The following is a 23,965-nucleotide window of genomic DNA, read 5'->3' as shown; positions in this document are numbered from 1 at the left end:
TTACACCTCAAACTTGGGGGAAAAAATAGGCCTAGGCAAAAAAATTAAAAAAAAAATAAATCAACAAAACTTGGAGCAAGATCATTGAGGTACACAGAAAGAATGAGTTTCTGCTTGCTACCTCAGCTTTCTGTGCACAAGCCTGAAGTTACCACACGCTGGTGAAAATACAGCGCGGGTCACGCCGCCGCTCTGCCTCACAGCCACCCTGGCACTGCCCCGCAGGGATCCTCCCCGCACGAGAAGGCGTTAGCTCGCTGTGACAGCAAATTTCCGCCACGGAGGTAGCGTCACCGGGGCCGGCTTCCCTCGCCCGGAAACACCTTTTAACGGCAATTTCGGGTAAGGGCAACAGTCTCCGCTTGTCGAACACGAGAAAGGCAGCAGCGCGCAGCTGGGTAGCTTTGGGAAACGCAGCGCGCCGGTGCGGATCACGCTGTGTAAGGACAGGACAGGGAAGGAAGAAACACAGCAGCGGCGGGGGCGAGGCCCGGGCTGCCACAGGGGTACCCGGGGCCGGCGCCGGGGCCGCGGCCGGGGCCCGTCCCTCAGCGCCCTCAGGGGGCTGTGGCGGGAACCGCCTCAGAGCGCGGCCGGGCGGGGCCGCTCGCGGCTGAGGCGGGGGGGGGGGCGGAGCGCGGCTGTGCGCGGGCCCCGCCCCTTGTTTTGTTCGCGGAGTGGGCGGGGCCTCGGGGGGGGGGGAGCGGGCCGCCGGGCCCCGCGCACGCGCGCCCCCTCCCCCTCCGCCGCAGAGGCGGGAGGGGCCCGCCCCGCGTTCGAAAAATGCCCGCGGCCTCCCATTGGCCGGCGGCGCCGCCGGGGCCCGCCCCCCGCGGGCGGCGGCCCCGCCCCCTTGCCCCGGCCCCCCCCCGCCCCCCCCGCCCGTCCCGGTTCCCGGCCGCCATTAGAGGCCGCTTTGTGTCCGCCGGGCCTGCTGGTGAGTGCGGAGGGTGGCGGCCGAGCCCAGGGCGGGCCCCCTCCCCTCACGGGGCGGCTGTCGGGAGCTGTCGTGATAGGTCCCGCGGCGGTGGGAGGGGAGGGAGGGCCGCCGGGGCTGGGCACGGGCCCTCGCCCCCACACGGGCCCGGCCCCGGGGGGCTCCCTCGGGGCGCCGCCGCGCCCCGGTTCTTCAGTTTGTTTTTATTCCCTCCCCGAACTGCCCCGGAGGCCATGGGGGCACCGCTCGGCCGGGGGGGGTGGGGCGGGGAAGGGGCCCAGCCCCGGGCCCTCCGCGCTGCCGGGGGCCGGGCCCAAGCGTGAGGCCGCCCGGAGCTGGGGGCGCAGCAGCCGAGCCTCGGGCACTAATTACGATCGTAATTATAATTACGGGCCCCCGGGTCCCAGCGCTGCCCCGGACAGCTTCGGGGTGGGGGCGCTGCCCGGCCCGGACCTCTCGGGCTGCTCTGTGCCGGCCTCCCCAGTCACGGCTGTCCCCGGGCCCAGGGGGCTGCTCAGCCTGGGCTGGAGCAGAAGTTAAGTGCCGGGAGGCCGCGGGTGTGCGCGCTCCTTGCTGGCGGTTCGCTCGCGCCTTTGGTATCGCAGAGGTTGCTCTTTCCAGGAGCCTTGCCTGGCCGCCGAGTTATTTTGGGGTTAACAGGCACGTAACTCCTCGGTTCTTATCAGGCCTTCTGAGTAGCAGCCGCTCTCTGATTTTTTTTTGATTTTTTTTCAGGCGTGCGGTTAATTTTGGTGGTGTTTGTTTATTTTTGCCACAACTAGTATTTTTAGCGTTTTTAAGAAATAGTTGGCCAGCAGTCTTTGGCAAGCAGCGGTTGTACTGCAGAGCGCAGAGGTACTCCTGGTTATGGACAGGGCTGTGCTGTTAAACTTCTCTGTGTGAGGACTGTGCACGGGGGGGATGAGGGAAGCGGAAGGGTGCAGGTGAGCGTGGGCTGTTTGAGAGCCCAGCTGTGCTGGTGAGCTGCGCAGGAGAGCGCTTACCTTCCTCGGGAGGGATTTAAAAGGGCTGGTGGATAGCAGGGGGGCCTTGGAAGTCAGGGGTGGGCAGGGGAAGAAAATACCCATCGTTCGTACTGCAGGTGAACTTAGCATATGTGCTGTGAGAATACCTACTGGCTTCTGCCCCCTTTCTCCCCTTTAACCGAGTGTGCCTGTTAGTAAACCAACTTTTCAATGTTTCATGCGCTTCTCTCAGGTAGCAGCTGCTTGAGTTATTTTTGTCTCCAAAATCTCTCTTTCTCATGTGTTTTTCCTTTCAGTGGAAACTGATGTGTCCCTTCTGTGAGCGTTTTGTTACAAGTGGCCCAGGTTGTCGTGAGGGTTTTAAGTTCCTTGAGAGAGGAGAAAGTTTTACATTGATGGACTCCAACAGGAGGTGCCAGTGGTTTTGTGTAGAGTGCCAGCAATTCATAGCTTTTGTTATGTATAGTGTTTGTACTATGGACCAGTAAGTGATGGCTTAATAAGTAATAGTTTGGAAGGAGAGTTTATATGGTGGTGTTACATTCATAGTGCGGAGGGTGTTGCCTGTAGAAGGTTCTTGCCCTGGTATGTAACACTAGCAGCCTAAGCATTTGTTTAAGTATCAGTGGTTTGTCAGCGTTCATAGTGCTGGATCCTGGATTTAAGGTATTTCATCCAAGACTGTGAAACTTTCAGCAGTGGATTTTGTGCTGGAGTAAGTTTAAGTTTGTGACCTCAACCTATTATAAACGGAAAGCTGAACCTTGCGTCCCTGGTGCAGGCCACTTCGTTCTTTAGCTGCTTCCCAGCAGCAGCTCGTGGAGAATCCAGATCATGGACCGTCCTGGCCGGAATTGTTCAGAAACTGTTGTCCCGTGTAGGTTGTCGCTGTCACAATCCTGAGCATCAGTGCAGAGAGGGATTATTTTTAGGCAGCTATGCAAGCAGAAATTTTGCTTTGTATCAATCCCTTAGCTGAAGTTTTTGAAAGTTCCTAGGCATGGTGGTGACATAATATAAGTTGCACATTACCTGGTTCTGGATGTGCGTTTTGACATGAACAATTACTCCTGGGTACGGGAAGAGAAGATAATCCTGGCCATGGAATTCATCTGCTGTTCGTGTCTTCTGTATGGGTCAGAGACTGATGGAGAAAGAATCTGAAACCCACAGTTGTTTTTATATTGAGCAGGCGTTCTTGGTGGCGAGGAATAGCAGGGGTGAGGCATGGGTCTTTCCTTGTATTTTAATAAGCATCTGTTGAGATTGAGCTGACCTTGAGTCACTGGTTTCATATCCTAGCAGAGACGAGGTGCTGAGCTCAGTCCCAGGTGGGTCGTCCCAGCATCAATCCCGCTGCCTCTTTTGCAGGAAAAGCAGGATCTGTGTGTGCAGAAGGGCAGTATTTAATCTTTGCTTTGCTGTGTAAACTCAGCAGAAGAGGCAGGGCGTAAGTCAGGTTCTGTTAGCGGTGGTTGGAGTCAGAGGTCCAAATTCGGTGCTACCCTGAAATGAGAATGCATCTTTAGACGTAGAAAAATCCTCTGGCATTTGGGTCTCTGTGTGTAGGAACGCATGTGTGTGAGTACTAGAAGTGCAAAAGATTTTCTCTGTGTTCCCCCAAAGCCTAACATGCTTGAGATTTGTTGCTCCCTTCCTTACCAGTGTGCAAGGAGTCGACGGAAATAGAAGCTGTAATACTAGTCAAGCCAAAGAATTTCTTGCCTGCCAAGTGGTGAGCTATTGGATCTTTGTATTGGACCACTGTTCTTCTTTAATTGAAACAAGATGGTTCATAATGCTTCTAGCAGCATGGGGCTCAGATAGCCTGTAACAGATCTCAGGGAGGCTGAACCGCAAGAGAGTCGCAAATGCGGTCCTCATAGCTGAACTGAAAGGTCTGTGGAAGTGGGACACCTCCCAGGGAATCGGCGCGGTGGCCATAAGGAGCAGGGACTGCTGCCGGGTCGGGGCAGTTAGGGCAAGGCTGGTGTGCTGGGAGCGCGCGGCGGTGGGAGACGGGGGGGGGATTTCCGAGCAGGCTGCCAAATAAGGATTAGAAGTGGGGACTAACTCGTATTCTGGGCTCAGTAAGAGATCTTATTTCTCTGCACGTTTTTGGGCTGTTTTAAATGACTTAATACTACTGGTCTGATTTAATCAAGACAACAGGCTGCTCAGTCGACTGCAAAACAAAAGGGAGATCAGGAAATGCTGGAACATCTTTGCGAAGCAAGCTGAGAGAGGCAACCAGCTGAGGACTTTTAATAGATCCGTTTTGTAAAACAAATTTGTGTCAAAGATGTTGCAGGATGATATATTCAGTGGCGTTGTAGATATTGAGGGGTTTGGTGTCCTCTGCATGAGCTGGATTTCTGGGAAGAGCTTTGAGGATTTCAGAGGTCCAAGTTGGTCAGCTTGCAGTTTAGAAGGTAACGTTTTGGCATGTTTGATTTGGATTTCCATTTTTGCTTTGCAGAAATACTAACATGTCCCTGTGCTGTTTTTCCTGCGGTTTCTGAGACATTTAAACACTCCGCTGTTCAAAACAGCATTAGAAAGTAGTAGATGATTGCATGATAATCAACGACCTCTGTTTGAAATCCAGTTATGTTGCTTTTTAAGCCTTTCTGATAACAAACAGTCATTCTTGCTTGTGCTGCTTGTAAGGCTGGTGGTTTTGTACCCCTCGTCAGCCTGGCTTCAAATCTGCAAGGACGTACAAACTTTTTCTGGCCCTTTTTGACCTAATTTCTGGACCCGTGCTGCGTAGGGTAAACCAAGTCATGTCTCGGAGCACCTCGATGGCCGTTGCGTGTTGTGTGACAGTAAGGGGACACCCGTACGGCGCGGCGCTGGACACGCTTTCTCACTTCTCCACTGCATATTTGTTTTCAGACCGCTCAGCCCGGGTACCCTGCCAGGAGTCTTGTGACCTGGCATTTCCTCCGGTGCGACAGTTGGCTTGCCATGCTCAAGACCTGATTTTGTCCCAAAATATTTGAGATTGGAGTCTGAGATAAGCTGGAAAATCTTATGGCCTTGTCTTACGAAAATCCGAGGAGTCAACTGGCCTCAAATAAGCTTTTTTTAAATTCCTGTGCCCGTTGCATTGATGAGGGGACTCCACTCATTGGAAATAATATCCAGAACAGGTGTGTCTCAGCTGAAGCCTCTGGTTATGTGGTTGTGTTCTGTTCTGTTTTTTTTCTCCTCTGAATAGTTTGCTGATAGATTAGGAGGAAATCAGTACAGGTACTTTTTTTCATAGTAGTTCATGGAAAGCTACTGCACCTTTGATTGGGTTTTCCACTAGTGGTCTCTCCTTGAGCTGGGGGACTGAATGCTATCGAGCATTTCTGCTAATCTAGGAATCCAGAAAGGGTTTTTTGTTGCTTATCAGCTCCCAGCTGGGTTACCAGCTTTGAAAGGGCCGCTTCACCATAGCATGGGAACCTGCGATCTGATCTGTGGAGCAGTTCAAATAGCCTGTGGGAAAGCCAGCGAGCGTGGCAACATGAAGAGTTACTGTGTGTGCTCGAGCAATTGTGTTAATGGTTAGTATCCCGGTGTTCCTTTCATTGCTGACATGCTTTTCTCCTGACAGCCGACCAGGTTTAAGTTGACGTGAGTTACCCAACGACCACCTTCAAAACCTGCATCCTCAAGTGATGGCCTCTTCCTGAGCACGGTGTTTGTGTGGTTGACATCCGTGTAAATACAAAACACGGTTATTACTTCCCAATTCCTTAAGAGCAATGCTTGCAGTCATGGCCGTGGGACACATCTAAAGATGCCGTAGCACCCACACATGGAGCTAGGGTAGCCAGGTAACAGTCGCTTTGAGTGGCTTGATTTTTCTGTTAAACACATCCTCTGTTCCCTTTAGAGAGGGGAAGGAGAGGAACTGGCTTTTTTGTGCATTGCTGTTGCAAAACTTTCTTGCCTTTTGCTTTATCATTTTGAGAAACCAAATTCGTTCCTGTTTGTCTTATGTTGTGGTATTTCACACGCAGTCCAGAAACTTTTTTTTTTCCTACTTCAGAAATCACGTTTCATTCTGACCCCTCTGTGGGAAGACGTTGGCTTTGCCAGAGCAGTTCCTGAGCTGTGATGCTCGCACACAAGACTGTGGGTGCTCCTGCCTTTCCCCTTTGAGACCCTCGGTGCTTTAGAGCCGATGGGAGGTTGCCCCCTGCCCCTTTGATCCCCTCGGCCTTTTGAGCAGGATGTGACCCACACACGGGAATGCAGAGGAAAGCAACAAGCCCCTGTTTGGGGACGTTTCTGCTGGGCAGTGGCACAGCCAGGTGTGCTGCTGGCGCTGAAGCTCTGGAGTGCGCTGTGTTAATGTCTGCTCTTGAGAGCAGGAAGGCTCAGGTGCTTTATGCTGTGGTCAAAGCAAAGGGTTTTTTTTTCAGGACTTGGAGAATTGGAGGACAAAGTTGGGACTCCTTTATTTTCGTATGTGTGGCATGCAGCTCACCAATTGAAAAATGAAAAGAAATAAAACCCACGAGCACGTTGGCCACAGTGCATGCTTGTGTGTGTGTGTTCGTTATCCCAGGGAGAGTGTCTCCTGTAGCCTCCAGCTGATTTCTTTGAGTATAGATCTGTTATTTTAGGACTCACTTCAAAATGCTGGCTCTTTTTTTTTTTTTTTAAGAGCATCAGGTTTTGCTTGCTAGAAAAAAGCAATTGACACTGACCTGAAGCCTAGTGGAATTTTTCATTTTTCCTCTCGCTTTCTGCCCATGAGAAAGGAAGGCTGCATAAAATAGGCAAAAAAAAAAGTGCTGGGCCACATGTATGTTCAAATCGGCGGTTAGTTCTTTTTCCCATCCTGAAATTTCATCAGCGAGTTTCATTCATCTCATTTATTTTCTCTCTGGAATTTATTTTCCCTTCAGAACATGGTTTGGTTTTTCTGTTTTGTCTCCGAAGGCGCTGTTACGCTCATCGGCTTTCACTGGTGCCGAGGCAGGACTAGGTTGTTGTCGGCTTTCAAAAAGACCCTCCGGTGTCACGGAGGAATGAGAGGTGCTGCAGAAGGGGCCTTTGGCTGCTGGAGGGCCCTGCTGGGTTGGTGTCCTCCCGTGGAAGCGCTGCCAGTGTGGCCTGCCCTCGCTGCACGCGGCTACCACAGCAAGCGGCTGTGGGTTCGTTAATTTATCCAGTTATTATTTGGGAAGGAGGCTTGCTGCCGTTCCTTCGTTGTCGGTCCTTGCAACCCATCTTCCTGTGTGTTGCCCTCGGCTCTTCTGCCGCTGGTTTCTGAATGGAAACCACCTCAGAGGGCTGACAGTGCTGCGTGCTGGCCAGCTGGGCTTCGGTTTGCCTGCGAAAAGAACCGAGCTGGAGAGAATCCCTGCGGTCAGCGGGGAGTCCCTGCTGTCAGGCAGTAAGAGGACCATGGTGTGGGGCAAGGATACGAAGGAATTCGGGTGGTATTGGTGTAGCAGGGAGCATTCACCCTTGCAATGGAGAGTGCTGTACAAAGTGCTGAGACGGTGGTGAAAAACGTGTTGAAAACAAGGTCAGAAGCGGTGTTGTTAGCTTTCCATTCAAGAGCAAGTCTCTCAGGCTGGGGAAGCAACCTGTTAAAAGTGAAAATGTGTGGTTTGTGTCTGCCTTCTCATCTGAGCAAAAGAAAACATCAGGATAAGTAATCGGGAGCATTGGGCCCTTTCTCTGCAAGGAAGGGAAGAGGGGAGCTGGAGCTGACGGGGCGGGGAAGCAGGCGCAGCCCCGTGCTGTGAGAAGTGAGGTTTCGCTTCTCAGCTTGTTAAGGGGATGCTGAGGAAAGCAAGCGAGTGAGAAAGTAAAGCCTCCGTTTGTGGCAGAAATGGTGGAGCACCTCTCCTTAGGAGAGGCCAATGCAGGTGGACGGGCAGCAGATAAGGAAGGCTGAAGTGAAATGGCAGTGGGGGGTGAGACTTGGTGAGCCTAACCTACCCGTGACTATGCATGTGTTTGGAGGAGAGCTTTGTGAAGCTTTATATTTTTGTGGAAGGTCTGATGACTGATGTTTTGATGGGTATTTCCTTTTTCAAGGATTTTTTCATTTCCTTAAATTGCATGGGGTTTAATTTGGGAGGGGCATGGTCCAGGCCTCCACTGTGTGTGTTTTCTCCCTAACAGGTTAAATGGCTTAATTCCTTAGGCAAGTAGAAGCTGGATCAGTGTCAGTTCCTGGTTTTCCCCCGAAATGAATGGCTTACTAGTTGGCTCAACACTTTGCTTTATGCACAGTGCGATGTCTGCTTTTTGTTAATGCTTCCTGTTAATTTAAATAGCATCTTTGTTCTTTCAGATCTGGTTTAATGGAGCAGGCTGCAGGTCTGGCTTACACCTTTGCCATTTCTGCTACATCCATAGTACTCAAGTTTGCATACATGTTTTAGCATCTTTGTTGAATGCAGGTGTTGATTGTCAGTTACGTTAGCCATAAGCTGTAAGTCATTTTTTATTCTTTTCTTTTCAGTTTGTTAGATACATGGACGTAGATGTTTCTGTTTTGTTAATTTTCACACCACATCTTTTCTGTACTTTAGGTTGACTGCTCACTGCACTGTGAAAACCATTAGGAAAAAGTCCTTGGGGTTAAAACCTGGGGCTCCACAGTGTTACGTGCACTTGGGGCTAGAAATTATTTTAAATGGCGACTGATCTGTCTGAAGCTGAACCCGTGCATCATAAGGCGCTTCCACTCTTAACGGGAGCTCAGCTGATCCACACGGACAAGTTAAGTGAGGTAGGGGCTAGCCCATTCTCCAAGCTTGCCCTTGGATCAGTCATTGACTTCCAGTCCTGCTGAAGGTTTCTTGGTAGTCTTTCTCCCCTGATTGTAGGAAACTCGATTGGGAGTCTAATAAGCCCTATAGGCACTCTCCTTCCCCCTCCCTGCTTTCCCTGAGATGCCGTAGTTGTCAGAATCCTCAAATGTTCATCTCATCCAATTTGGAATTGGAAAGAAATTATTTCTTTTATAAGTGTAAAATATGAAACTATCCTCTCCTGGTATGCTTCAAAGATTGAGTATGTACTGTTTTTTAAAATTCTGAAAAATATGAATGTAACTAGAATGTTTCTACATATGCTGCTTTGATTTACTTTAATCCCATTTCAAAAAATTTCTGAGTCTTTCCAGTACCTGTACTGATTTACAAATGCTTTTTGTAGAAAGTTGAAGACGAAACGATGCCGATCCGTCGCTCAGTGAATTCTTCTTCCCGAGAAACTCCTCCCAAAAGCAAACCTGCTGAAGGTGGTGAAGAGGTCAAAGCAGGTACAGTAGCAATGCTGTAGTGGACTGTTATATCCAAGCATAGTGTTGATGTATCCAAATGTAGATTTTTATGCTGAAATTGCTGAAAATCCCTGCTGCCACGGTTAAAATATTACCGATGCTTAGCTTCTTTTCACAGGCTTTTCCTGGATTGTTGGAAATTGCATGTTGTAGTCTTTTCGAGTGGGAAACCATTTGTTTTGTCCTTCATACTCTGTGTCAAAGCCCTGTCACTCCAGACATGAAAATATATTAAGTATTGTCTCTTTCAAGCTTATACATTCTTGTGATTAAAGGTAGAAATCGTGAACTTTCAGTAGTGGCAGGAAAATGGCTTGGGATCAAAAGGTGGAAATGGATGGAAAACCAAAGTATTTATTTTCTTTGTTCAGGAAAAGAAAGATTTTACCACGCTGCGTAATATGGCCTGCCATTCATGTGTCTGGTCCTAGCAGCTTCACCTCTCTTTCTCAGAATGTGCCATGTCAGTATCACTTTCAGTATGTTTCACTGAGTTTCTCCTCTTTGGTGGGACAAATAAGTACATTACATAGGAGACTATTAGTACAGTTTTTATTTCAAACATATGATGCCTCCACGGGGAAACTATGCACAGGAACAAAGCAGGAGTGCTTAAGCTCCTTCTCATTGATAGACAACATGCCTAGTGCATAGAGCAGTCATGGTAGACTGCTCTTTACCCAAAAAGTGGGTAATAGCAGTTTATAAGCATGTTGTCTAGTAGGCAGTCCAGTCTTTAAGGCCTGCTCTCAGCTAAATATACTTGATTGATTTGCTCAGTAAGTTGATTTCTGGCTGGGTTTGATCCTGCTGATAGACAAATGCTATTGCCAATGCATGTGCAATCTAAAGTTTTTCCAAGTCTGGAAAAATGTGGTTGAATAGTTAAAATCGTTCAGGTGCCACAGTGTGTAGTGCAGAAACAGCGATGTTTAAAAGACATGTTTGTCACAGACAAAGCTGCTTGTATTTATTTACTGTAATCTCTTGTTGAATTGTGTGGTTTTGCACCTTTCTGGGTTAAAACGTGTAACCCTTGACCCAGGGGAAAATCTTCATGCTTCATGATACTGAATTCCTCCTCTTCTTCTTCCCTTCCCCACCCATAGGCATCTGTGATGAGGGATGATTGCAACAGTGACTTCCTGGAGTTAAGAGAAGACTGGGGGAATTAGTTCATTGTGAAAATGCTAGGTGGTGCTGTTTGAAGTTATTCTGGCATTTGATGACTGATTGCACCTTGTTGAATCTCTTTCAGTACGTTTGTTCATTTTCTAAATTACATTCAAATCATCCATTAAATTAGAGAAAAGAAAGTGCTGGGAAATCATTTCTGGGGTGTGTTCTTATTTTTTTATCCTCTGCCTTCCTGAAGAATACAGGCTAGTTTTAGACAGTAACCTGATGTGGTTTTACATCTTTTAGATGCAGAAGCCACCTCTGAGGAGTCTGCTTCTGTTGGAGAAGAACAAGAGAATGAAACCTTGCCTGCTGCATCCAGTGAAGCAGAACAGCCAAAGGAACCTGACAATGAAGGGAAGGGGGAAACAAAGTCCTCGGAAGAAACCAAAAAGGAGTAAGGCTTGTTTAGTGCTGAATTTAGGAATTTGAGTAGGAGAAAGACGGGTTCAATAGGTAGAAAAGATTATGGGAGACATGGGGAAAATAGGATGCTGAAAAAGCTGCTCACTTTTGCAGGAGAGGAAGCTACTGATCACGTGTAGCAGCTGTTCAAGAATATGTTTTGAGAACAAGTATCAAGAGAGGGCCTGTTTGGGGCGGGGGGGGGGGGGGTTGCATCTTTTTGAACAGAAATATGAAAAAGTTCTTTTAAATTATTCTCCGTAACAAGTGTTCTGGGCGTCTTTTCTTGTTGTTGTGCATGTTGGCTTGTTTTACAGTGTCTCTTATCTTACTGTTGTTTTGCATTTTTCCTAAGTGAGAAGGATCAGTCTAAGGAAAAGGAGAAGAAAGTGAAAAAGACCATTCCTGCATGGGCTACTCTTTCTGCTAGTCAGCTCGCTAGAGCACAGAAGCAAACTCAGATGGCTGCCACTTCACGTCCCAAGATGGATGCTATTTTAACTGAGGCTATCAAGGTAATCAGGAGTCAGATGTTTCTTTTGTTCACCTGTCACAAAGATGAGTATATTGTGTGCCTAAAGTCTATGTTTTCAACTTGCTGATGGTACAGGTGATAGCCTTTTTAGCAGGAAACTTATGTAAGGCATGCATGTTTCTGTCTGGAAGCCCATGGAGCTGAAATGTGAGTCCAGGATGATGGTGAGGGGCCCTGTTGCTTATTTCTTAGTTTAGAATGTTTTCCTGTTTAAATTATTAGAAACAGCTATGATGACATACCCTGGTTAATTATTGGCATCATTTAATTTGTTGTGTCTTCTAGACATATTTAACTAGATTTACCTTGATTAATCCACCTGTTTGATACATGCAATTTTTTTCTTGTTAACTTATCCTAATTCAGGACAGATGGAAATAGTGTAAACTAGCATTCCGGAGTGGTGTTGGTCTTAGTTTACTGTATACTTCCTTCAGGTTATAAGAAGAGACCTGTGCTGTTGCTCTGCAACTCTGCTGCCCTCCCGTTGAGGCTTGGTTCATGCAAGCTGCCTTCACTGGAGTCCTGGACTCCATCAGCCTTAACTGCAAGATGGCCTTTTGAGCCACTGAAACAGAGCTGTGCATCCAAGTCTGTTAGAGAGAAGTCGTGCCATAAACGTCAGGTTACTCTAAGCTTTACCTTTCTGGCAGCTGTTTGAAAGGTTAGGTAATAGAGTAGGATCTACAGTGCATTATTACACTGTGCGTAAGTAAACTACATCCTCTATCGTGCAACTGTGGGTTTTGTGGTAGTCTTTCTGAAGCCATGTAGATCTGGTAACTTGATTAAACAAAGAGGGCTTTATCAAGTCACAGTTGGGGTTTTCTACAGCATGTCAAATCTAAATTTTAAAACAATTGTTTTGGTGTAGTCCCATTCTGATCCCTAACTGGAGGACTCCAGCAATACAGGCAGGCTGTCATGAATCTTCAAAGACAGCAATCTTCAAAATAAGAACTTCAACTTAGTTTTTTCTTTTTTTTTTTAATTAGTTTGCTAATGCCAATCCTGTCTCCTTCAGAAATCAGCAACTTGTTCTGATTAACCTGTTAATGATTGCTCTATCTGACATCAGTAAAATGACTTACTGATGACTTACTGTTCGGGCAATGCTGGTTTGCCCAAAGGTAACAAGTTTTTGTAAGAGCATGTAGTGTATATGCCATTACTTGTACGTGCTTCAGAAAAGGGGATTAGTTGACACGTGTTCTTCCAGTCCCACAGCAAAGTAGTTCAGTCCAGAAACTTTTTACTAACATCTTGCTACCGTTTCAGGCATGCTTTCAAAAGAGTGGTGCCTCAGTTGTTGCAATACGTAAATATATCATCCACAAATACCCTTCCCTGGAGCTCGAGAGGAGAGGCTATCTTCTAAAGCAAGCATTGAAAAGGGAGCTGGAGAGAGGGATCATTAGACAGGTAAGAGTTGCTTTGTGGAGCAGTGGTGGATGTGGTATTACTGAATTACACAGGACTTCAAGAAACTCTGTTAGCTGGTCTCTGGAGTGGTTGTTTTCTCCCTCTGTTGCCACTTTGTTAGGAATGGACAGATCCGTCAGTCAAATACCTTATCTTTTGTGAAATATGGATGACGATTTCATGGTGTTGAATTGTGTCATACGGCATTGCAGCAGCATGTCCCTTCCAACCTGAGCCGTTCTATGATTCATATGCCTTCAACCTGAGTCTAGCAACATCCCTTCTGCAGGAGCATGTTTCCTTTAACACTATAATATGTGCCTGTGATATCAGTTCTGTTAGGATCTCCTGGTCAGGACAGCAGAGGGTGTTTCTAATATCTACCTGTGGTTTCTGATCTAGTGAAGTGGATTCAAGTCAGGCCTGCGCCCCTAACAGCCCATCACCAGGATGGCAATGCATTCTAAATCTGTGTAAAGATGTTGACTAGTCTCTTTCAAATTGTTTTTATCCTGAGTTACTTTGTTACAGGCTGACTTTCTTTTGAACTAGGTGAAAGGAAAGGGAGCTTCTGGGAGCTTTGTGGTGGTGTCTAATGCAGGAAAAACTGTTCCAAAAGCCAGAGACAGAAAGGTAAGATGGATCACTTTAAACAGTACTCTGAAAGATCTTTCTTGGGTTACACTGAAAACATGCATCTTACAAAACGTAGTCTAACCCCAACCCAAACAGTTTTTTCTTCTTTGATGTACTTCTGCTCCCCAAATACAGTAATTAAAATATCTGTTCCACTAAAATCAGAATCAGAAAGTTAGTATGACAAATTAAAAACAAGTAAAATAATCAAAATCTTAGTTTAAAATGTTTACATTAACCCCCTAGGCTTTGGTTCAGAGGCAGAAAACTGAATAACCATGAAGCTCCTCTTCTGTCTTTACCTGGTAGAGAGAGATGCCTCTCAGGTATTGTAAGAGAGCTTTATGCTACTGCTGTTTCTGTTTTATCTGTTGCATGGATGAATGGGAGACTTCAGTCTTCATGACTGTCAAATGAACATCTTCCATCAGCTGTGAGAACAGAGGGAGGAAGAAGTAAATGCCTTAAGGCTTCTGGAAGAAAGCTGCTAAACTTGGGTGTATATTGTTCTGAGGTAGTAAAATGTGACGCGTTTGAGTCTAGTCCTCACAATTAGTCGTGGTTCCAGCACTGCTTTTCTTTGCTCCCCACTGCACTAGGTGTATGAAATGCATTTCTAACACTGCAGTTACAAAATGCTTAGCTGGAATTGCTGATCCCCTTATGGCATAGACAGGTGAACCCAGAGTGTGTTATAACAAAGGGGTTCTTACCTCTTGGCTACTGCAAGTAGCCAAGTACCGCAAGTCCTAAACCTGAAGGTAACAGTGACACACCTGGTACTAGGGCACTGAAGGAAACTAATTGGAATGTGACATCTTTTTAAATAGAGCTCATGGACTCCATGACAAGTTTGAGTAAGGCACCTGATAACTGCTAACACATCACTTTTCTTGTCTGCAGCCTATTGGTGTAATTGTTCTTAGGTACTTTCTCCATGTTGCAGCAAAACAAATAGCTTGCTTTTGTGTCTGGTGAATTCAGTTGGCAGTCAAGCAGCTGTCTGGATGAACAGCACCTTCACCTGTTTGACCATTTGCAAAACTCCAGTTCAGCATCAAAATCAGTAAACATCAGCAGATTTCCCCACTGTATTCTCTCTCCTCTACAAAGAACATGATCATCCCCTACTGATAGCAACAAAGTGATGGAGGAAAATTCAGGAGAAAGGAGTGTTACCTTCAAGCAAGACTTCGTGCTATGAGTTGAACAAAAATGCACTCCTGTTTAGCTGTATTTTGGGAAGATTTAACCTGTGTAAACGGGTTTGGTCTTTGATGGTTTTTGTTTTATGCCAACATTTAAATCGTTTCACCTCACTTTCTCATTGAAGGGTAGCAGAGGAAAGCCTCTGTAAAAAGAGGAAAAGGGAAGTGTCTATAAAAAGGAAACTGGGAAACAGCTTTTGCTAAATACTTGACATATTTATAAATATAAGACTTTCCCTAAGAAAATTCTCATGAAAATTCCAAACAGATTTGCTAGATTTTATTTAAACAGCTGAGCTTTCTAAATTGCTATTTTAAAGAGCTGCCTTATAGAACTTGTTTTTCCAGATCTGTGGCCAGTGCCAGGAGCACTTCTCACCTGTGCATTGCTGGTTCAGAAAACCTAGAGTTTTAGGCCCCACTGATGCGTAAAAGTATGTGTATTTCAGAAAAGCACTTCCGCTTCGACTCCAGAGCAACAGGTCAAGCTGGAAGACATCCTGCCACTGGCTTTCACCCGCCTTTGTGAGCCGAAGGAAGCTTCTTACAGCCTGATCAAGAAATATGTGTCTCAGTATTACCCCAAACTCAAAGTAGATATAAGGTAGGTGCAGGTATACGCTTCTGCAAGTGGGGCTCCAGCGAAGCTGTGAAATGCTGCCTTCCCCTGGCTTTGCCTCGCTTCACAGTGATTCAATTCAGCATTTCATCAGGCAGCAGACAGGTGGTGCTCTGCATCATAGAGCCTACAGGAAAGCTTGAGAAAAGCTGTGCCTTTTCTCTACATCCCTCCACACCCAATCTTTGTTCGTGATGCCGACATCAGCATTGTTGTACGCATCTCTGCCCTTAGCGAAAACTGGATCCTTGTAGCTGCATGGATATGAAGGCCTCTCCTTGGAATCTTGTCCCACTTGGTTCTGAATGCTTTAACCGGCACACGCTTAATATGATCTGAGTTTGCCCATGTGGAGCAGGTCAAAGGTCGGGGAGGAAGCAAATCTAGGAAAGTCCTATGCATCACCTCTTACCAGGGCTTGTTGTACTCAGTCCCTTGTTTTTCTCTGAGCTGACTGACTCATTGCCCACTGAGTCCAGTCTCCAAATGTGCATTTCAAAATGAGTAAATCCTTCCAAATGAAGCTTATCTGTTTCTGGATGCGCAGTGACACCCAGAAAGCATTGCAGTTCAATTTCCGCTAACGTACGTTGTTCCTCTCATGTAATCAGCACTTGCTGACAGATCTCCATTTAAAATGTCTGTATGTAGGCAGATACCACTTGCAAGTACTGCTCCTCTCACACTCTCTATAGAGTGTTGTTTCTCTGTTTGTTTTTTAAGCTGTCAGTGTGTGTTAGTAAAGCTTTATCCTCCTGTATTTCAGACCTCAGCTGTTGAAGAATGCCCTGCAGAGAGCTGTAGAGAAGGGCCAGCTAGAGCAGATCACAGGGAAAGGAGCGTCTGGGACATTCCAGGTCAGAGCCAGAGTTCGTCTTGTTTTGTTGAGTGTACTGACCAGAAGCCTTGGATATACGTTTACATGCCCTCCCCACCCCAGTTTTGTTGGGTACACCTTTCTTTAGCAGCCTGTCAAATTCAGCACTTGTGAAACTATGAAGCAGTAGGACTCTTTCTCCTCTTGGTCTACATTTCTGGAACAGACCCCCCCCCCCACCTTCCTTGCTTAGCGTGTTCCACACGCTGCTTCAGCTCTGACTCACTAGCACAGTAGGGGAGATGGTGGGGTAAGCTTTCCTTTCCATCACTAATTGTAAGTGCAGTAGGTACCCCAGATGTCTGCAATGTCTTTTCCTCATGTCTGTGCCATAGATGTCTCTTGGTTACATTTGGTCTGTGGGATGGAGGAAGATCTGATTTATTTCCTTCCCTGAGTGACGGGCCCTTAGATTGCCATACCCTTGCGGTGTATTTTGGGACTGGGACAATGTGTTAGCAGTGCAAAGCACTGCAGGCCAGTTGACTGAATAGGCCTGTCCTACCGTTAAAGCTGGGAGGGCAGCGTTCCCTATGCAGGGTTTTAATATAAAACGTATCTGTGCTAATGCAGGAGCGCCGACCCACCTGGTGCAGAGGAGCTTGTCCTGACCTGGTTTGGGAGAATTTTGTCTTGATGCTTTTCTCTTCCTCCTTGGAAAATAGCTGAAGAGGTCAGGGGAGAAGCCCCTGCTGGGTGGGACTCTGATGGAAGATGCCATCCTGTCTGCTATTGCGGCCATGAATGAACCGAAGACCTGCTCCACCACAGCACTGAAGAAGTATATCCTGGAAAACCACCCAGGGACCAACTCCAACTTCCAGGGTAAACTATATAACTTTCCTTTTTCACAAGCTGAAAGAGAATTCTGCAGCTGCAGATGTCTGTGCAGCACCTTTAAACTATTTGGTTGAGCTTGCTAGGGAACTGACAGCTGCTCTGCTCTTTGTGCTGCAGAGATGCTCAGAGTTTTTAATTCCCATTAGTTCCTTTCAAGCCTGACAAAGGCTAGTTTCTGAGACAAAATGCATGTTTTTCTTGTCTGTAGCGTATTTCCAGGAAGGGGGGATAGTATTCAACTACTTTATTGTTCTTAAATCACCAGCTGGATTTCTATATATATATATTGAGAGGCTACAGCTTGGCATAAGTACAGTTCCTAGCTGCTTTTAATTTAGAGAAGTTGCACAGTCTAACTTTAACAAATAAAATAAAATCTGCAAGCATCCCTCTTACTGTTTTGTTTGAGGTCCTCCTCTGGCTCAGATTTTAAAAGGTCAAGCAAGTAAGGAAAGAAACTAATCCAGTTGTATTTGGAAAAAGGTGTGGCACATCTTCATTCCCAGTAATGACAATGTCTATTTTGGCTTTTGCATTAGCAGAAATAATACTAATAGTGACTTTAAAGTAGATCTGCTAATGGCTTATTTGCATTACTTGGTCTAAGCCGTGATGCAATTTAACGTAGGCTGAAGGTCATTTGAAGCAGTGTGAGCTTGCAGCAGTATCTAGCAGAATCTGACCTGAAAGTAGATCAGTTTCTTGCTGTAGTGTCATGGTGCTGGTGCCATCCCACAGGAGCAGGGGCTAGAGAGGAGCTTGCTGATCCCACAGCCATCACATGGAGATGAAGCACAGAAATCAGCACAGGTCTTTGAAGCAGAGCTTACGAACATGTAGAGGAGGATCATAGGCTCCCTGCCGGCAGCGGGGCCTAAAGAAGTTGCCTGAGGCCTTCTGCCAATTAGAGGCTGATGCCAAGCGTGACCTCTTAATCTTGGGGCAGGGAAGAGAGTTCCCAGGCTTACTAAGCCCTTATGTTATTTGTTTTCATGACCATAGGAAGCTGCGCCGGTCCCTAGAGGCCTGTGTTTAGTCAGCCTCGAGTGCTTGTCAGCCTTGCTAGTCAGATAAGGAAATTTCAGCTAGTAGTCTGTTGTTTTCTTTCTCCCTCCATTGCATAAAAATGATTTTGCTGTTCTCTGCTCTGTTTTAGGAGCAACCAGAGGAATATGTGGTGAGATGTAAAAGCAGGCAGGTACACACTACAGAGCCAGTATTCTACACTGTTCCCCATTTTATACCTCACCCTTACAACTCCAGTCAAATCCTTTACATGCTGCTGTTCATCTTTGGTACCCCAGGTAGAAATAGCTTGATGTTGTTTGTGTTGCTCCTTTTTACAAAAGTGTGGAGTTTTTTGTAGTCCAAGAACTTTTTAAGAACCTAGTGTTGCAACACTAATAATTTAATGGATACAGCCGGTTCAAGTAGCTATGCAAGCTTTTCTAGTGCCACTCAAATTAAAACTTTTCAGCAGAGGTAGTCTGTAGGATGGTGAAGGTATGGCATTGTCCCAAATGATTCTCTTACTGTGAAGTGTCAGTTCTTGATAAAAGCCCATTTCAGAAGTGCTGAATAAGGGGTTAGAGTGAATACCTTTGCATTAATCATGCAGAACAGATTCAAGTGACAGCATGTTTCTTGATTTTTCTTTCCATTCCTCAAGTGAACCTCTTTAGGATATGCTTGAGGGCAGGCCTTGCTTTTCCATTTGTTTCAAGGGAGCTAAATCTGTAAACTGTCCCCCCTAGTTTAAGCCAGAAATGGTTTTGAACTAAAACAGTTTCATACCTTTACCTGAGACAAAGATCCCCTTCATTTGCACACTTTTGATAAGAATTCTTATATGGTGCACAGTGGAACAGAAGATTGGAATGAAAACATCATTTGTCATACTTCTAGACCAAATTTCCCATTAAAGAAAATGAAAACGAGGACAGACGTACTGCATAAATTTTGGAACGTGAGGGAGATGAGGGTAAAAACAGAGTAAACACTTATTTTAAACATTTTAAAAGAATATGTTGAAGAAAGCTTTAGTTACGTGATGTTTTTGAATGCATTTATAAAGAAGGATCCCTTGATCATGACTTCTTCCTTCAGTGAATTTAAACCCATTCTTGATAAGTGTTCACGAGCCAACACTTGAATCTTGTATATTGCTTGAATTTTCCAGAAAATTAACTGTGAAAGGATTTCCCTTTGAATATGACATACTAAAACTTCTAAATGCAGTGGTCTAGCTGGGTCCTCCACAAAGCAGATGGTCTTTGAGTGCACAAGCATGCAGTGATGTCTACATGAGTCGCGGGTCTCTGGTGCTGTTTCATTTCCCCGCAGGTGTCCTGGGAAAGGAGACTTCATTCTGACTCTCCATCTCTGATTTCAGAGGGCACTGCAGAGAGCAGTAAGGTTAGACAAGTGGATAAAGATGGTAACACAACCTTTCTCTGATTTTTCACAGTGCATCTACTGAAGAGAACCCTGCAGAGATGTGAGAAGAATGGCTGGCTGGAGCAGATTTCTGGAAAGGGCTTCAGTGGAACCTTTCAGCTTTGTTTCCCTTATTATCCTAGGTAAAGAGCTTGGCTGTAAAATGATGTTGAAGATAAGTGTTGCATAGATCAGCCAGATAGTGTTGCTGAAGTTCATAGGCTGACCTTCTATTTACAGGGAAGTTTGTGGAGGGTTTAATAACTGATAAACCACAACATTGTCACCAATCTCGCTCTAGATAATGACATTACTTGGATGTCTGACTGTGAGTGGACATAAAGCTGACTTCATTAGCAAGGGAGGCTTTTAAGGACAACAAAAATATTGGGCTAAATGTTTTCAGGAGCTCTGTTGTGATGTTTTTTTCATAGGGTAGTGGCTATTTAAGTGTTCCCATGCTTAAACAAATTCACATAAGCAGGTATAGTGTACTGTTCTTAATGCAAGGATGCTCATAACAAGTAGGACCCAGTTGTTTGCCTCTCTTAATGCCGATGTGGAGGAGGGGTGGGAGGAGGGAAGAAGACCTAGATTAGCTACTGTGAGACTAAAACAGCCATTCTTCTCCTGCTGTGAACATATATTGTGCTGGGCCACGTGGAGCCCAGGGAAGCCTTAGTGTCCCATGAAGAGCCAAATGGCAACACAGTCATTAAAGTCTCTGCTTCCCACCTTCTTTTATTACATACATGTAAAGCTCTCAGTGGCTCTGGCATGTGTTCAGAGTCGTTGAAGTCTGATTTTGTCCCTCTGTCTGTCTTCCTGTATTTGCACAGAAGGAGCAATGAGGAAGAGAACTGGAGAAAGGGCAGCTTATGGACAGGAGTGTGGTGGCATTCCTGGTGACTTAAAAGCTGTTGCACTTCTGCTGTTGCAGAGACTAAATGTTGGTTTCAGACAAACCCAAACAAATAGACTTCTGTGCTTGCTGGGTTTTTTTTGGCTTAGGCTCAAAGCTGTAACCTTAAAGGATGATGGGTGATGGGCAGTGGTCCCCGATGAGAATCGGGGTTACCTAAGGTTTGCTGACCCTGGAATCATATCCCAAGAAGTAAGTCCTGCTCTGACAAGAATCCTCTTGTAGCCCAGGTGTGCTCTACCCGGAGAAGCAGCAGGAGGAGGACTCTGAAGAATCTGATGAGGAAGAGGAGGAGGAATCTGTGGAGGAAGAAGAATCAGAAGAGGAGGAGTCTGAGGAGGAAGAGCCACCACCAAAGAAAAGGTATGTGACAGCATGAGAGCTAAATGGGCTCCTTTAAAAATGACAGTCACAGCTGTAGTGTGCACAGGTTTGTTCCTTGCTGTGGATATTTATCCACAAGGCTGTCACTCCAGTGGTACTGGAAAAAGAAGTTTCTAATTATGGTTGAACTCCTGATGTACTGTCAGGATGAGGACTTCTCTGGGATGTCTGAAGCCTGCAGAAGCAATGCCTTGTTCCAGAGAGACTGTTGTCTTCCATTCTGTAGTTGGAAGCATCTCTAGATGAGAGGAAGAGAATTTCTATTTATTATCTGTGTTGCCTTTAGTCTCCCATGTGTCTGTTGTGCTTTACAAGAGTGCGACTCTTTCATGTGGGGCTTCCTGTTATTTATTAGGTGTTTCATTAGGAAAACTTTTCCCTACAGTGTTATTTGCAACTCTGTAGCCAGATATGAAACCTGTCTCACTCAGAATGTGGATTTAAGATAAGTGTTATTCATCAAGTAATAAAATTTCTCTCAGAGAGCGAGAGAGGATGCTTAGGTCACTGAATTGTTCTGACAATTGACTTACATTCATTGTCATTATTTGTATGTTTATCTGTCTAATAAAGGAGTTAGAAACCTTGCTGGCAGAACTCTGGGGATTGAGAAGTGCTTAGCATGGCAAGATCCACGACAGGATTTCTTGTTGTTTGGGATTTAGCTAATGAAATGTACTGCTGCATAAAGGAACATCCGTGGTGAAGAACAAGGATGCCAAGATCTGCTTCATTTATGTAAATTGACGACAGCAGTTCTGCTCTGGGTAGCATTTGTGCCTCCACTGAGATCTTGTGCTGCCTTTCTTTCTGACAGGATGCAGAAGAGACCTCCTCCGAAATCACGGAGTAGGGCCCCTCCGATGAAACGGAGAGAGTCCAAGCCCAAGCCAAGAAAAACCCCTGCAGCCCGCAGGGGAAAAGCAAAGCCCCCACCCAAGGTGAAAACCCCTGCTAAGAAAGCCAAACCAGCAGCCCCAGCCATCAAGAAACCCTCTGGTGGCAGCTCTTCCAAGAAACCAGCAGCCAGTGGGAGGAAGGAAGTGAAACCCTCTGCCAAGGGCAAACCTACCATGAGGAAATCTCTCCGGGCAAAAAAGTAAATATTTCCAGTGTCAGGGAATCCCATGGTCAAATCTGCAGTCTTGTTTTATAAAGTCAACGTGCATTTGTATTTTAGTTCTGATGCTTAAACACTTCTTTTTTTTTTCCCTTGGATGATGGGGAAAAAGATGAAAACTAAATCAAACCATCCCAAGCATCTGTTAATCTCAGTGCTGTGCCTCGTGCCTACCCCTCCCCTGGAACAGGTCATCTTTAGTTTCTGCAATAATTTTAGGACTTTTCTAGGACATGTAATCTGTACCTTTTATGGTGTTCCTCTTGGGTTTGGAGGGAGGGGGGTGGCTTTAAAAATTCTTCAAATAAGTTCTTTGCCTCTTTAGACAGCAGGAACGTGGTAATTGGGGAAATAAGATTCTTAACTGAGAAGGTACAACGGCACTAGAGTCCTCCTTAGATCCCCTGCATGATGAGGTCCTTCATGCTTCTGTGAAGAAGCAGTGTATATACAGCACTTGCACTGAGCCCTGGAAGTGCTTCTTTCTGCTCAACTGTTGTAGTGACAGGCTAAGGGGGTGGGGCATTTGGCTTCTTCAGACCAGCACGTTTTGGGGGTGAGTAGACATCTTCAGTAACCGGAGGCTGCCACATGTACTGATCGTCTGGCACCAGGGGGGATTGAAAAGGGGTAGTTCTCGGTTGGGTGGGTGATTTGAATTAGTGTTTCCACACCACATCTTTTACCTTCAAACCAAAATATATAAAAGTCTTCTTGAATCCAACTTTCAAGCATTTTTAAGAGATGAAGAGCCTAAGTTTTGTCACTTCTTGTTTACCCTTTTTTAAAGAAAAGTTGGAGAGCTATACAATTGCTAATGTAGAGATGTTGATAAGTGAAGAACATGCAGTTTGCTAAAATAAAATGAAATTAGATTCCAGGCCCGCTTTGCGTGTCCTTTCTCTTCCTCGCCACAGCTTTCTCCTCCTGGAAACGAAGAGAGGAGGGAATTACAGTAAGTGTGGTTTGCTGCGGAGGCAAGCCTTTGTTAGAAGTACACTGACAGTGTGAAAGAGTGGGGCTATTTTAGTCTGAGCCCCTGCCAAGCTCTGTAGTTGGTTGGACTTGTGACTTTTTTTCTTCCCTTGGTTTCTCTGGAGACAAAGGTGAGCAAGAAGAAAGCTCTATTTGAACCTCTTGCTGCTCTTCTTCCCCCTCTGACCCAAACAGTGTCCAGTGGGGACAAAAAAAAAAAAAAAAAGACCACATGAAACCTTCCCCCCCCCCCTCCCCCCCCCCCCCCCGCTTTCTGATACAGAGCAGTGCCTGCGTTCAAAACATGCTCCGGCACATCCTCGGCTCTCCCTTGAACAGGGCAATGCAAATGGTTCCAATGTGACCTGACAGTCTTTTTGCTTAACGTGCTTTTGGAAAGAGCTTTGCGTATACCACACTGAGAGCAGTGGAAGTATCTCTAGAAATAAAATGCAAATGGGAGAAAATAGCCTTACTGAATTTACTCTCTTCAGTTGCAATCCCAGTGTGCTACCTGCAACAACTGGGAGTTTAAAGATTCTTACAGAAACACCCTAAATTGTTCCCAGCCCTGTAACAAGGATGCAAACAGCAGGCTCATGAAATTATGGCTAACATAAGACTGGGAGAGTGAAGACACCAATCAAAGAGTAATTTGCAAGGATGTAAAGCAATCAGAAAGTTTAGTAAAGGTCTCTTTCCTAGCACTGCGTGTACTGAAACAGTGGGTTTTGGCAGTATTTTCTTCCAGGTAGGCATTAAAGTGAGCCAAATTTGGGAAATGGTTTTCTCATCTATGGGGTGCTTATGGGGACAAGGAGTCCTCTTCCCAGCTGCTGGCAATCTTGTGGCTTGGAGCACCATGCAACCTCCCCCCTTTGCAATAACATTCCCATGCCAGCAACCCAAGAAGTACCTGTTAAAACACTGGTCTGGGTAACACCAATTCTTTGCACTTGAGCATGGCTTAATTTTGCTGCAGGTCATGTGAAATTAGAGCAAAGTCCTTCCTTTAAGGAAAAAAAAAAAACCAACTGGCTTGTTTTTAAAGACATAGTTGGCAATGAATGAAAAAAAATAAATAAATGTGAAATTTGGTTTTGGGTGATGAATCTCATGGTAGACTGCAGCTGCACCAACCTAGAGAGACTTCTGGTGGTCATAGTGGTCGATAC

The 23,965-nt window shown here is 45.8% G+C and overlaps 1 protein-coding gene across 6 annotated transcripts; it reads left to right on the top strand.

Moving 5' to 3' along the window:
- The first annotated feature begins 264 nt into the window (after positions 1 to 264).
- Positions 265 to 22,695, top strand: HP1BP3 (heterochromatin protein 1 binding protein 3). 6 transcript variants are annotated; one of them, XM_035567931.2, is made up of 14 exons: positions 4,822 to 5,078; positions 5,531 to 5,753; positions 8,478 to 8,677; positions 9,106 to 9,211; positions 10,658 to 10,808; positions 11,172 to 11,331; positions 12,630 to 12,773; positions 13,326 to 13,406; positions 15,067 to 15,221; positions 16,003 to 16,093; positions 16,779 to 16,938; positions 19,421 to 19,532; positions 20,537 to 20,674; positions 21,513 to 22,695. In XM_035567931.2, exons 3-14 carry the CDS (start codon positions 8,582 to 8,584, stop codon positions 21,796 to 21,798), a joined length of 1,680 nt encoding a protein of 559 aa, XP_035423824.1. In that variant the 5' UTR covers positions 4,822 to 5,078; positions 5,531 to 5,753; positions 8,478 to 8,581; the 3' UTR covers positions 21,799 to 22,695. The 6 variants fall into 6 exon arrangements, with proteins under 6 accessions (XP_050570843.1, XP_035423825.1, XP_035423829.1 ...); XM_050714886.1 differs by lacking the exons at positions 4,822 to 5,078; positions 5,531 to 5,753 and adding an exon at positions 265 to 342; XM_035567932.2 differs by lacking the exons at positions 4,822 to 5,078; positions 5,531 to 5,753 and adding an exon at positions 359 to 440.
- Positions 22,696 to 23,965: the final 1,270 nt, after the last annotated feature.

This window comes from Cygnus atratus, chromosome 21 (assembly GCF_013377495.2).
Source record: "Cygnus atratus isolate AKBS03 ecotype Queensland, Australia chromosome 21, CAtr_DNAZoo_HiC_assembly, whole genome shotgun sequence".
NCBI lineage: Eukaryota > Metazoa > Chordata > Aves > Anseriformes > Anatidae > Cygnus > Cygnus atratus.
This window is presented reverse-complemented; position numbering and strand designations above follow the sequence as displayed.